Source organism: Acomys russatus, chromosome 12 (genome assembly GCF_903995435.1).
Source record: "Acomys russatus chromosome 12, mAcoRus1.1, whole genome shotgun sequence".
Taxonomy (NCBI): Eukaryota; Metazoa; Chordata; class Mammalia; order Rodentia; family Muridae; genus Acomys; species Acomys russatus.
Genome location: NC_067148.1, coordinates 9,310,037 through 9,324,175, shown reverse-complemented (window position 1 = coordinate 9,324,175; position 14,139 = coordinate 9,310,037). Strand labels below are relative to the sequence as shown.

General features: G+C 46.7%; 1 protein-coding gene across 1 annotated transcript in view; it reads left to right on the top strand.

The window, feature by feature from the left end:
* Positions 1–1,140: 1,140 nt before the first annotated feature.
* Ankrd44 (ankyrin repeat domain 44) overlaps positions 1,141–14,139 on the top strand; it is a 260,349-nt gene continuing 247,350 nt past the window's right edge. Inside the window, exon 1 of the mRNA XM_051153824.1 lies at positions 1,141–1,310. Within this exon, the coding sequence (XP_051009781.1) occupies positions 1,284–1,310 (27 nt within the window). The 5' untranslated portion in view covers positions 1,141–1,283. The remainder of the gene's footprint in view (positions 1,311–14,139) is intronic.

Genomic DNA, 14,139 nt, shown 5'->3' with positions numbered 1-14,139 from the left:
AGAGAAGAAGCACAGGCCATGGGGAAAGTGTTACTTACTGGCTTGGTGCTCATGGATTGCTCAGCCTGCTTTCTTATATACCCAAGGTCACCCACCCAGAGGTGGCAGACTCACAGTGAGCCGAGCCCTCCACATTAATCACTACTCACAAAAGCCCCCTCTCTAGCTTGCCCACAGGTCAATCTGGAGGGGGCATTTTCTTAACTGAGGTTTCCTCTTCTGTATCAAGTTGAGTTAAAAACTAGCCAGCAGAGTATCTTTTCTACTTATGCCCCATTTTTCTCTATGACCTGTTTTTCTCCATGCTTAGCCACGGCCTGAATTAATAAGTGGTTTTCCAGATCTCAGAAGTGCCAACACTTACTATGGATTGCTACCACTGTATTAGAAGCCCATGGATACCCGACCCCCCACCCCCCCGTGTGCCTGCAACTTACAGCGTGTAGGAACAAACCAGCCAGGATTTTTTTTTTTTGTGCAGTAACTTAGGACTTTTTTTTTTTTTTTTTTTTTTTTTTTTTTTTGCTTCTCAGTACCACCTCCAGCCCCAAGCCCAGGATATCAAGTTGGGGTAGTGTGTGGTTTAGCTAAGAGGTGGCTGGAGAAGTTGAAATGAAAGGCCCAAGCCTCTGTTCCCCATAACCGCTGAGTGTTAGAGAAATACTGGAGGAGTCCTCCTTCCATTAAACAAAGAGACTGTCAGCTCTGCGCCCAGGTGGCAGAAATTTGGAGCGCTGGAGCAATCTGATTAGAGAAGAGGTTTTAGGGAAAGGGGGTGTGACGCAGTCCGCTGGGGGAAAGTTGGTGGCCAGCTTTCTCGGGCCCCTGGGGTGTGTCTGCAAAGGGCTTGCCCATCCGTCGCGTGCGCGTGGGTGAGACCGCTGGGGAGGGTCGCTGTCAGCCCCCACGCCCTCCGGCTTCAGGCAGAGCTGGGGTGCAGGTGCGGGAGGGCGCAGGGGCCGAGGGCTGCGAGGAGCCCCTGCGGACGGCAGGAGGCAGCGTCCGCCCGGGCGGCGCGAGGCAGCGCGCGGTGATGTCAGTGGCGGCCCAGCTGGCAGCGGCCGGCACTTCCTGTATAAAGGCGGGCGGGCCGGGCTGCGGATCCCGCGAGCCGGGGTTGGGCTCTGGGAGGCAGGCGGCGGCGGCGGAGTCGTGGGAGGGCTGTCACATTCGGGAGCCGGGCTCCTGGCGCTTCTCCGGGCCGTCCCTTCCGTTTCCCCGGCTCCCCGGCGTGACATCTGCGGAGCCGAGAACTGTATGTGCGCGCGCGCGGGAGAGGAAGAATGGCAGTGCTCAAACTCTGCGACCAGGTAGGGGCGCGGGGCGCGGAGAAGGGGGCGCGGCGGGCGCGGAGCGGAGCGCGCCCCGGAGCTGTTTACGCGCAGGCACGAGCGTGCACCGGCTGCCGCGGGGCTCAGCTCCAGCGCGGTCTTCTCCCTGGGCCGTCGCAAGTGCGCGTTCGCGGCTGGAGAGGGTCGGCGGGGTGCGGGAGTGGCCGCCGTGCGTTGAGGGACGCGGGCCGCTGCCGCCGCACCGGGGGAGGGGAGCCTCGGGCCGCGCTGCGCACTCAGGAGCAGTCAGCTTAGGGCTGCCGGGGGAAGGCTGTCCGGCAGGGTCAGGAAGGAGGAGAAAGGTGGATGGCGGGGGAGAGGCTCGTAGCCCTGGACCTCTCAGGCGTCAGGCAAGACTGGCCCGGATTCCCGCTCCGGTATGATCGGCTGTCTTCATGCGTTGGATAGGACACCCCGACTTCCTCTTTAGTTGCCCAGAGGCTGGGTGAGGGGTGCGGGACTGGGGGTGCTCTCCCCAGTAGGAGGTGAAGTCAGGTCCCAGGCTGAGCTCGTAGGCATTGGTGCCCCGTCAGCTTTGTTGCTTTTCTAGCCAAGACATCATACTGGGCAGTCCTGGAGTTCAGCTTGAAGCAACGGGATTATTTATTGAATCTGACTGATAGTCTTTACTACACGTCTGGACATTGACGCTCACGGATGCCCAACCAAGTTGTGAGACTAAAAAACAAACAACAAGAAAGCCTCTTTGCAGCTCTTAACTGGCTCCTCCTCCACGTCCCGGTTTATTCATCCACACTTGAAATGAACATTGTTTTGGGAGGCCTGATAAGTGAGAGAGGTGGTCTTGACTTTGACACTTAGTGTTAAACAGGCCAGCCTAAGAAGATGCATTTGGTACCTTGCTAGTTAGTATCCAAATCAGAAGGTCCCTGCATCTTAAACGCAACCTTTTGGGGGTAGTGATCCACAATGGTTTGTTTTGCCCTTTTAGATTGAATTTACTTCAGCTTGTTTTCTTCACGTATTTACCACCCCCTTTTCTTCCCCTCCCCCGCTCCGTTCAGAAGTCACTGAGTTAAAAAACTCTGTTAAATTTAGCGGGAGAGCAGCTGTTAATTGCGTGAACCTGGCCTTCCTCATTGGCTCCTGAGCATTTAAAGTGCCTTTAAATTGATAATAGGGTTTTCCTCTACGCTTTGTTCACACTTTTTGCCAACTGTTAGACATTTACTTGTTTAAAGTTGTGCACTGTATTGTGTCTGGGTCCTGTCAACGTTGCTGGTACACATTCCTATACTTTGTTCATTCTTAAATCTGCAAAGTACAGACCTGGTCCTAGTAGGCATTGTATGTAGGCATTATATATGAAGAATTCCGTGCAGAATCTGACTTAGAAAGATGCTAATCACCTGTCCTGAAGTCTTTATTGTTCTAAGTAAAAACAGCTGACTCGGATAAGCAATCCCGTCCTCCTCAGGATTCTCAGCTGTTGGCTGGTTAGCGTCCACCCCTTGGACGCCAAGCCGAAAGCTTGAGGCCCTTCCTTTCAGCAGCTATGCTGAAGTGGGCTATGAGGAGCTTTCTTCAAATGTGTATCAGCCCTGGTGAAGAGTGCACTGCCGGGCTCAGCAGCACCGGAAGTTACTCTCTGGCTTCTCAGAGCAGGGCTTTCAAGGATGCTTATCTTTGAAAATGTTTCTAAATACACCCTCTTTGTTCCCCCACTAAACTACACTTGCCACCAGGGAAAATGGTATAACCTTCATTTGGCTCCATCTCCTGGCACATAAGGAAGCGCCAAGGAGTTCTGTGATTCAAGAACACCTAAAAACCACCAGTCTATTTTGGGACAAAGCCAGAGGAAGACTGGGCGGGGTGGTGGTGGGGCGAGGTGGGGTGCAGTGGTGAGCAAAGATGGTTTCTGTGTTTCTTTAGGTCCAGGAAGTATGTTTTTCTTGCCTTATATAGTCTTAGTTTTTGTTTTGAAACTTACTTCTTAGGAGCTTGTTCTTAACCTCTTCTACTCAGGCTAAGGGCCCCTTGATTAAGGTCCTCCTGGGAGAGCTTTGCCCTATCCCTGTGGGTGGGGAGCCCCCTGCCTGTATTCCCTGCTTCAGTTTGTGGTGGGGCAGCTTGCTCTCTCCCTAGGATGCCATAAGCACCCCAGCCTCATTCTCCCTGGTCTGCTCAATACCCCATTTGTAAAGCGAATCTTGACTTTTGGCTAGCCCCCCCTTTTTTTTTTGGTTTGAGGACAGGGTTTGCCACTGATAGCTTGAATCATAAATTGTCTTGCTTTGCCTTGTAGTTGACATGCGAGGTGATCAGAGATGACATTTTCTGTCCCACTAACCCTGAAGGCTGGGATTGGCTGGGTGGTAGTGGTCAGCACTTGAGCAGCCCTTCTGCAGTGACCTTGGAGTCACACAGGAGAAGGGGTATGCCTTTTAAAACTGTTTAGGGAAAAATTAAAATGTTAAGGGGGAAGGGAGAGGCTGCTGTGGTTTTTAGTCTTCTACTGTGAAAAGGAACTGGGAGCTAGTGCTCCAAACAAGCTTGCTAGTTAGCACTTCTGCATTTGTAAGTCTGCTCTTTCGTCATTCTTTCTGGCAGGATTTCGGGACCACTTTAGTTTGCCCAGGACCTAGGGGTTTCCCAGCACGTGGTGGCAAAGCTGGGACAATTCCTAGCAACTGGAGGAATTGGTTAGTTACCTTCTGCAATATTGTTATTTAACTATGTAATCAATACAATAATGCAATCATTTCCGCATAGGTGGACATTAAAAACATGTGTTTACATCTTGGGAGGACTGAGATAATCACAAGGTTGAAGAAGGTTTCGTCATATACAAATGCAATGTGTTTAGCTTATCATGAGTGGTCACACAGCCTTTTGCAATTGGACTTCATAGTTGAACATTCAAGGTGCATTTTCTTTCGTATATAAAAAAAAGTACTATAGAGATCTTAGTGTGCTGCCGTGTCAGTCTGGCTCTTTCCTTTAGTTTTTGCTTCTCCAAGTTACACAGCCAGGCTGGCAGGGGCCTTGTCCATCATTTGAAAGGTCTGATTTTCTCATGTGAGGTTCCTAACGACAGCAGAGTGGCTCCATTTCTCCTGAAGAGCCTGGCAGACAAATTGCTGCAGCACTTGTCCCTTTCGGAGCTTCCTGCCTGGAGGCCTTATGGTTTAGTGTCTCCTCGCCAAGTTCTAGCTCACACTCCAGTCAGCCACCTACTTGCCAAAGGCACTGTCTGGCAGCTGCGGCAGTGACCAGAGACCAGAAATCCCAAAGCTTTGGAAGCAGGATTCCTGGCCACAGTGTGGGGCCTTTGGACTGTTTTTTTTTTTTTTTTTTTTAAATCAGGCTGTGCTGTATTTTCAGCCACCGTCTATGCACTGCATTGCAAGCCAACACTGTGCCTGGGACAGGAGCGAAGGAGACAAAGGACAAACTTGACTTTTGGATTCTGTTCTGGTTGTTTGTGACCCGGTGATATGATTTTGGGAGTGTCTTTGATGGCTGGCATTTCATGGCTTGTGCTGGCATTTCATGGCTTGCACATAATGGTGCCTTAGGTTGATTGTGATCTTCGGGTGCCTGGGCCTTTGCAGCAAATCATCTCTTGTAATCCTCAGAGTCATACTAGGAGGTAGATACGGGTGTCCCTCCTACTCTACAGTTGAGGAAACAGGGAGGCCACTTCACCCGTTCAGGTCACACACCCAGAGAGTGGTTGAGCCCAGTGGCCTTCTCCCGTGGCATCCTGATTGCACAGGCAGGTGCTGTCCCTGCCCCTGAGCATCGGTTCACACCCTCTTCCGTCAGAGCGAGGACTTCTGAGCTGCTGCCTCCCCCTGGCTTGTCTCATTAACTTCTGGGCCCAGTGAATGATGTGTCAGTAGCATGGTGATTCTTTTCTCAATTACTTCTTTATCTTTGTATAACGTGGGGACCTATAATCATCTTCAGTGTCCGCGGGCCACCTTAGGAAATCAGGAAGCCAGCTAGGCAGATGAAGAAGAGCTTAAGAGTGGAGATGACAGCTTCTGGCATCTTGATATGCGTCCTTTAAAGCTTCTGTTTAGACAGGTACAGACGTTACACTTCCTGTGTGATAATATCAGCATCTTGCATTATGCACATAGATGATACCTGCTTTCTAGACCAAAGACTTTTCTAAATAAAGTCATGCTTCCTTTAAATACCCCACTGACGGCTTCAAGATCAAAGAGTCCAGCCCCTGGGTTGGGGAGTGGTGAAGAATGCTTCCAGGGGTCTCAAGTTCAATACCCAGCAACAACATAGTGGCTCACAACCATCTGTAATGGAATCTGGGTCCATATTCTGGTGTGTATGAAAACAGAGCACTCATATATATGAAATAAATAAATAAATCTTAAAAAAAGCAAGAAAGAAGAAGAAAGAGAGGAAGAAAGCCAGGAGTGGTGGCACATGCCTTAAAGAAAAAAAGTCCAGCCCCAGTAGATGGAGCCTCCTTTCTTAAAAGAACAGTTTAGCTTTAACTTATGCTAGTCAAAGCAGAGAGTAAACATAAACTCAAAAAGGCATAGTTCTTATACAAGACACGGGGCTGAGACATCTGGGAAAAGGTTCATATTTCAGCAACATAAATATGGTATATTAACATATTTAAATGTAATGTTAAATTACTTTTAAAAGTTATATTTAGCATAAGTTATTTTTTACATTAAAAATTATCATTTCTTTATTGTGCATGCATGCATGTGTGTGTGTGTGTGTGTGTGTGTTGTGTTGTGTTGTGTTCATGTGTCTGTGGTCAGGGAACTGTGGCTGCCTATTCTTTCCTTTCACCACATGGGTTTTGAGAACCAAACTTTAAGCCGTCAGGTTTCATGGCGAGCACTTTTTACCTACTTGAGCCATTTGGTCAGCAGCCCTGCATGAATTCGTATACTCCAGACATCTGATAACGTGATGCTTTCAAAGTTGTTTAAGCTCTGACACTTAGAGGGCCAGTGAGAGGCCCAATGGGTAAAGCCTCTTGCTGCATAAGGCTGATGGTTTGCGTTAGATCCCAGGAACCTATGGAAAGATGACAGAACCAACTCTACAGAGTTGCCCTCTGAACTCTATTTGTTCACAGTGGTTCACAGTGGTGCACATGCACGTGTGTCCCCAATCCCCCAAACAAAACAACAAAACCCTGACATAACAATGCTTTCCAAACCTCCAAAGAAAATTCCATATTGAAGCTACTATCTGTTTGTTTGTTTGTTAATTTATTTATTTGGGTTTTCTTTTTTAAAAATATTTTATTTAACTTTAATCTATGTACATTGGTGTGAGGGTGTCAGACCTTAGAGTTACAGACAGTTGTGAGTTGCCATGTGGGTGCTGGGAATTGAACCCTGGTCCTTTGGAAGAGCAGGCAGTGCTCTTAACCACTGAGCCACCTCTCCAGCCCCTTATTTGGGTTTTCAAGACAGGATTTTTCTGTGTAGCCTTAGTTGTCCTGTACTTGCTTTGTAGATCAGCCTGGCCTTGAACTCACAGAGATCCATCTGCCTCCTGAGTGCTGGGACTAATGGTGTGTGCCACCATGCCCACTTGACGTTCATAAAAAAACAGAGCTGGAAGGATTGCTCCCTGGGTACGGCACTTGCCATCAAGCCTGAACACCTGAGTTCAATTCCTGGGACCTATGTGGAGGGAGAGAGCGGACTCTGCAGGTTGTCCTCTGACCTCCACATTTATGTTGTAGCTCTATACATCTTTCCTCCCTCAAGACATGAATGAAATATAGTTAGAATCTTTTACAATAGTGGTTGCCATGCTATTTTAAGGATTATTGATATTTAATATTATTTGAAAGTCTCTTTGTATATGAAAATGCCTGGTGACTGGCTCGATATTTTGCCTTCTTTTCCCTTACTGATCCATCATGTACCAACACTTAAAAATGGTTATGGGTGATTGAGTATTACATAGACTTGTGTGACCAGGTCACTTTTATCTAACCCAGGACCCTTTGAGAAAGATAAGGACGCTACTAAACATTAACTGGAAAGGGACCGTCAAAGACAGGGAGGGTGTGATGACTGAATCTGTTGTCGTGGGCATGCGTCAAGGGGAACAGCGTACATCGTGTGCTCGACAACACTTGGAGGTTGGACTTTTCTGTGGTCTGCAGGTTCCTCTTTGTCAAGTGAAGATGCTGAACTGAATGTCTTGGTGGTGCCATGTTCCTCCTAGGACTCAGTCCTTCTGATGGAGCTTGCTTTACAGCGTCTCCTATGCACGTGGCTCTGATGTGTGTATTTGTGTATAGCTTGGCTATCCAGGCAACAAGGTTAAATGGTTTCAGGCTCCTGAGGTTTTTATTCAATGTCAGTGATTTAGGAACTGATTATTTGTCTTCCCCTGCTTCAATGTATAGATAGTCTAAGATTGTCTCTCTTATAGGCTGTTTCTGTTAGTAGTGTAATACCTTGCTTGCCTCTGGATTTCAGAGGTTGAGAGCAGAGAGTGCTTCTGGCTGGTGTCGGTGGCTGTGAAGAGCTGGTGACCTAAAAGGCTGGAGTTAGTGAGACTCATGAGTCTGCCTTCAAATTGTCAGAGTCTTAAAGGGCGTTTTCTAGCTGGGCATGGTGCACGTCTGTAGTCACAGTACTCACGAGGTGGAGGCAAGGCATCGGTAGTTCAAGGTCGTCATTGGCTCTGCTTGACTACATAGTTCAAGGCCAACCTGGATTACATAAAGATCTGTCTTTAAAAAAAAAAAAAACAAAAACCTTTCACTTGCCTCCCCTTTTGAAAACTAAAACTAAAAAAAAAAAAAAAAAAAGCTGGATCTATATTTCCCAGTAAATCTTGACCATCCCAATGTAACTCCCACGTACCTTTAATATTAGAAGACCATTTTACCCCAAGGAAGCTTCCAGAGCTCTTAATAAAAATAAATAGATTTGTAGAGACACCGGTGTTGCTCTGATGTGGAAATTGAGAAGCAGTTCTAATTTGGCTCCAAAAGTTTAAATATTAAATTGTTTTCCTTTGACTTATTTAATAAAGTAGCAGCAGATTGGAAATCAACCCTTGGATCCCACTTACAGATCTTTTGTAGTCATGTGACTTTGATCAGCTCCTGTCATTGGCTTTGCTTGCCTATACATAGAGGCTGGCAGGTAGAGACCCTTCTAAATTCTTTCAGGCTTTCCCTTGTAAGGGCGCTTCCCTCAGTTGTGGGGTCAGCAGCCTTAGGCTGATTTCATAGGCATGATATTTTAGAAGTTAACGCATACCTGCCTCATTCCGGAGAGTAAACTGATTTGTAAGTTGAAGTGAGACCTTCGAGGGTCTTCTGGATCCACCCCTGATTTGATGGAACAGTGCATTTGTCCTGGCGGTGTTCGGTGGACAAATGTGTGTCCAGGAATAGCAAGGACTTCATAGTGAGAACCTGGACGGTTTCCATGGCAGGGGACACGGATGAAATGCTGTTGCAGGTCTGAGATGCTCTGTTTCTAACTTGATAATTTTATTTTAGAGTAAAAAGTTAAAATATGCAGGCTATGGCACTCAGAGGAAGGGGAAGCAGGCTGTCCAGATGAGACCTGATAATCTGTGATCATATAGTGGGAGGAGGTCCCCTTCTGTCACAGGTTTAGGGGAGGGGAATAGGGTGAAAGAGGGAGGGAGCGGGGGGGGGGGGGGGGTGGGGTGGGGACAAGAAGATACAAGTGAGGGGATATAACAATCAGGATGTAATCTAAATAAATTATTAAAAAGAAATTAGCCAGGTGGTGGAGGCACACGCCTTTAATCCTAGCACTCAGGAGGCAGAGGCAGGTGGATCACTGGGAGTTTGCCTGGTCTACAAAGTGAATCCAGGGCAGCCAAAGCTATACAGAGAAACCCTGTCTCGAAAAACCAAAAAAAAAAAGAAAAAAATTAAAAAAATATGCAGGCTATTAAAAAACCTATAGGATGACCCCGTTTTACAAGGAATACTTAGTTTGAAGGTGGTGGTAAGGAGTAAACGTGAGTGTGTAAAGAGATTTCACACTCACCCAACCAATCAGGGAGACTTGGATCCTGATTGCAACAAACAAAAATACACCTTTATAAAATAAATTGGTGAAAACTTGAGTACTGGCTAGATAGTTGATGGTTAATGTGAGTGTGTGATACTGCAACTGTTTGGAAGAAGAGAGTCCTCTGGCAAATTAAGAAACAAAGCCACAAAACTGTGTCATTTGTCAAGGTGTACCTAACAATTTTAGCCACAGTACTTCTGGAAGCAACCCCCCCACCTCTCCCCCATCATGCTCACTCTGTGCCACCCCCTCTTGCCTGACAGCTTGTCTTCAGAAAAGTTCTCAGTGTCTTTGAGTGTCAGAAAGTCAGTCTGAGGAGGGTGTGATGGGGTGCACCTTGAACCCCACTGCTTGGGGGATAGAGTCAGGTGGACCTCTCTCTAAGTTTGATGTCACCCTGCTCTACATAGTGAGTGACAGGTCAGCCAGGGCCACACCATGAGACCCTGTCTCAAAACCAACCAACCAACCAAACAAAAAACAACTCCAAAACAACAGGGTACATGCCGTTGCTGGGTTTGCTGTCCAGTGAAATGCAGGTCTAAGCTGGTTGTGAGGACGACAGCTATTGACTTAGCCCTGATCCTTCGCAAGTTAGGTGACATCATTTGAGCTTCTGATTAAGAACTCCTCCCAGCCTCCTTCCCTACCCCTCCGTCTCTCCTGCCCTTCTCTTTTTCCTCTTCCCACTTTCTCTTTTGACAGCGTCTCTGTGTAGCCCTGACTGTCCTGAAGTTTGTTGTATAGACTAGGCTGGCCTTGAACTCACAGAGATCCTTCTGCCTCTGCTTTCTCAGTGCTGAGATCAGATCCCCTTCTTTCCCTCATGTAGCCCAGGCTGGCCTTGAACTAACTGCATAGCTGAGGATGACCTTGAACTTCTGAGAATCCCTACCTCCTGAGTGCTGGCATTGCAGGCCTGTGCCACCATACCTTGTTTCTGTGGAGCTCAGGATCAAACCCCAGGGGGCTTCACGCTAGGGAAGTGGGCCTCACCTCCTGCCAAGAATCCCACCCTGGCTGTCCTTACTAGGACTTGGAGTCAGCTGGTCCCTGTTTGATATTTCAGATCAGACATTTGGGAGGAACTGAGGTATTAAAGCTGCCCCCAAGTGACCTTGTTTAAAGTGGGCTTTTGTTTAAAATGCAGAGCTTTACAGAGCAGCGAGAAGCTCCAAGGTCAGTCTAACTAAGTGGTGCACGTGTCCTCACAGTGATGGGGACTGCTTGTCGGTTTCAATGGTTTTAGGCTTTAGGCACACCAGAATACTGTCTTTTTTTTTTCTACACATGTGGGAAAATTTTCATAGTTTTCTTAACGGAGTCTAGATTTGATACTGCAAGCCATAATAGGAAGTGGGCACCTGTAATTTTAGTAAATAGAACCGACACCAACAATGGAGAGAAATGTAGATTTTAGGCACTTTGAAGCTTCTAGGTACTTATTTCTTGGGGTCACTGAGATGAGCACAGCATTTAGTTGCTAATGTTAGGAACAGTTTTATTCTGAGCTCTGCTTTTTAGCAAAAGGTCTTCTATCATGTTTCCAGGTCCTAAACTTTTGCATACATACTTTAAATGTGGCATCTGGCTTGACTAGGGTTCGTAAGCACTATATAGAACATTGAAGTTGCTGTTGCTCTTAGTCTCTCTGCTTTAGTCTTTCTGTGACACAACTGTCCTTGACTGTAAAATGGGTACAGTAATATTTGCTTAGTGACAGTTCAGCTGGACATGTTTGAGTACCCCAAGTGGACATTCGTTGCTGCTGAGTATATAGTCCCTGAATCTTGGTTCCTCATTTGTCAAACTAAGCAGATGAACATTTTAGGGTCAATTTCAGCTCTCTCAGAATAGGTTTTGGTGATTTTTTGTTTGTTTGTTTTAAATTTACAACCTTTAATCTTGTCTTATTTCTCTCTAACTTTAGCAGTTGTAGAGTATAGCTACTTGAATTTTGTATGAAATCTCTTTATTGAGTACCCTACATATTGGGTCCTACAATTAAAAAAAAAGGTTTTTCTTTGGTTTTGGTGTTATCTCGCCACTTGACTTGCCTTATTTGGCTCACAAAGTTTACAATAGGAGACACAGTGTGGAAAAGATTGTGGAGTTCGCATACATTCTTGATTTAAGCTGTCCACAGTACTTTGAAAATGACAAGACTGCTACTTCCCTTTCACATAGTGTAAAACTGTCATTTTGAGGAAGTGTGTAAAAGCAAAACACTTTGCTAGAACAATTGTCATAAAAAAGTCATCATGAAAAATGTTATCAGGACAGAACGTCTTAAAAACTTAGGTGTAGAATTTCAGGCTTCGGATGATATTTATTGGGGTAAAAGGAAACCATAAACATAGGCCAGGGCTGTAGCTCAGTGCTAGGAGGCAGGACTGGCGTTCGCTGGGTCTGAGGTACAATCCACAGTCCTATGGGGGCAGGGGAGTCAAAGGAAACCATTATAAAACAACAACCAAACCAAAATCCTGCTCCATAAAGAACGCTGAAGAAAGTTGTTTAAAAATATCAGATGGGGAGTGGAAAGGATACATTGTAAAGTGGCATTTTAGTTTTGGCTCTCTTTTTTTCTTTTAGAGTGACAGGACATTGCTAAAAGAGGATGTAGGCCAAACATAATTGGATACAAATGTGTGTTTTAATTTAAAACATACTTGTTTCACCAGTAGAAATTGAGGGCAAAACGTAGCAAGGTAATAGAAAAATGAAAATCAGATCACAACAACAACAGTAGCAAAAACAGAACAAAGAAAGAAAAATAGAGAAAAAGGGAACAAAGGGAGGAGGAGAAAGATTTGTTTTTTAATGGACGATGGGGATAAGTATTGCTGTGTGCACCTCTATTTTCAATATTTAGGATTATAATAACAAGAGGATCAGGAGTCCAGGGCCAGCCTCAGCTACAGAAATGAGTTTAAGGCTAGCCTGGGCTAGGTGAGACTAGATTTCAAAAACTTGAACAGAAGACGAGGAGAAAGAGGAGGCAGAAGAGAAAGAAATGAAGGCAAAGATCAGGTAGGGTCTGACAGGAGGTAGACTGTGTGGGTTTCTGTGGGGCGGGGCCAGGCATACACTGGTTATTTAGCTTCTCCCTGAAGCAATTAGCACGAGCCGGTGTGTGCCTCAGCTTCTTAGGCTTCTAGACCGACAGAAAAGGTTGTTGGTTAAGCCAAATCATAGCCAGAGGCTGCAGCTTAGAGGGCCAGTGGGTTCTGCGGCCCAGCAGAAGATCTTGAGAACGGGCGTGGTGACTGACAGAAATGATTTTGCATAGCAGGAAGGAAGTCTTGGGGCTGTTGCACCTAAGAGTGAGTCCTTGTGCCATCTGTTTTTAAAGTGTCCTCCTCTGTCCCAGTGAGTTAAGGGCAAAGTCATTAAAAAAAATAAATAAATAAAAAATAAAATAAAATCACAGCGCCACCTTTCCAGTCCAGCCTCTCTAGAGCCCGAATGGTGTTTTCTTGACTCCATTCCTAGCATGAATGGACTGGGAGACCCTGCTAGTAATTTTATCTCCCTGGGTCTCAGTTTCCCCTTGGGATGGCATCAACAGGAAAGTGCCCACTCTCAATAGCCAACATTATGACCTAAGGTCACTGAACTGCCAGCCTGGGACAGCATTGTCCTGTCTCACCCCAGGGTCCGTTTAGAGTTGACCATGAGACCAGGCAGACTCTGGCTTAGCTCTGTGGCTCTGTAATAAAGGTAGAGAGGCCGCTCCGGAGCAGGTGCTTTGGGCCAGTGCTCTCAGTTGTTGATGGAGTCGAAGCACCAAGTGGCAGCCATCTTCCCCCAGCATCTGGAAGGAGTAGCTCTGCCCATGAGCCAAACCAGCTCCCTGTCTAGAAAATGGAGGCAGTGGGATTTGCCGTCCCAAGGTCTACATTATAGGAAGCCTGGGGTTGCCCCCGCCCCAGGTGTGGTCACAAAGCACCCTGTGGGGCCAGTGATGCCCAGGTTTCAGCAAACGACCCTGCCAAGTCCTGCTGTCCTTTCTCCAATTGGTACTAAGATACTTGTGTGATGAGCTCTGATTGGTAGCAGTGCCATGTCTCCATGGAGCCTGCCTGAGCCCTTCCTGTGTGTGTGTGTGTGTGTGTGTGTGTGTGTGTGAGTGTGAGTGTGTTAACCAGGTAATGTCAGCAGATGCTGCACAATGAAGAGGAACCTATTTTGTCACAGCCTTTTGCTGTGAAGGCCAGGGATAGCTTGCAGCACATATTAGCTGTGGATTGGGGCAGGTTCCTTTTCAGGCTGCTGTATCTTTAAGACTGGCACTGTGCCCACTCTCAGGGTAGTTAGAGACCAGACCTAGTACACCAGTCCCAGGGGTACAGAGGAGGAGATGACAGCTCTTGGGTCATGAAGCTCTAGTCTACTGCAGGAACAGGGAGGGGCAGGAGGGCATGGAGTAATGTTTTCTGCCATGGCTACTCTCTTTGTAGCAGTGACCAGGGTCCATATGTGACTAAGGCCATCTGACCTCTGCTGACCTTGGTTTAAAAGACTCTTCCTGAACCCAAGCTGATAACGGCGGCCACTTTCACTCACAAAAGTCAGTGCATTTGGATTTTTTTTCTTGTATGAACAAAGGGTTTCCTAAAATTCTTTAGCCACCAGTGGAATGAGCAGACAGAATAAAAACTCGTTTAGGAGGGGCTGGGGAGATATGGGTTTGTTGGTTTACATGGCTGTACAGGGGCTTGAGCCATCTATAACTCTAAGGGTTGGTGGTCTTGTTTACT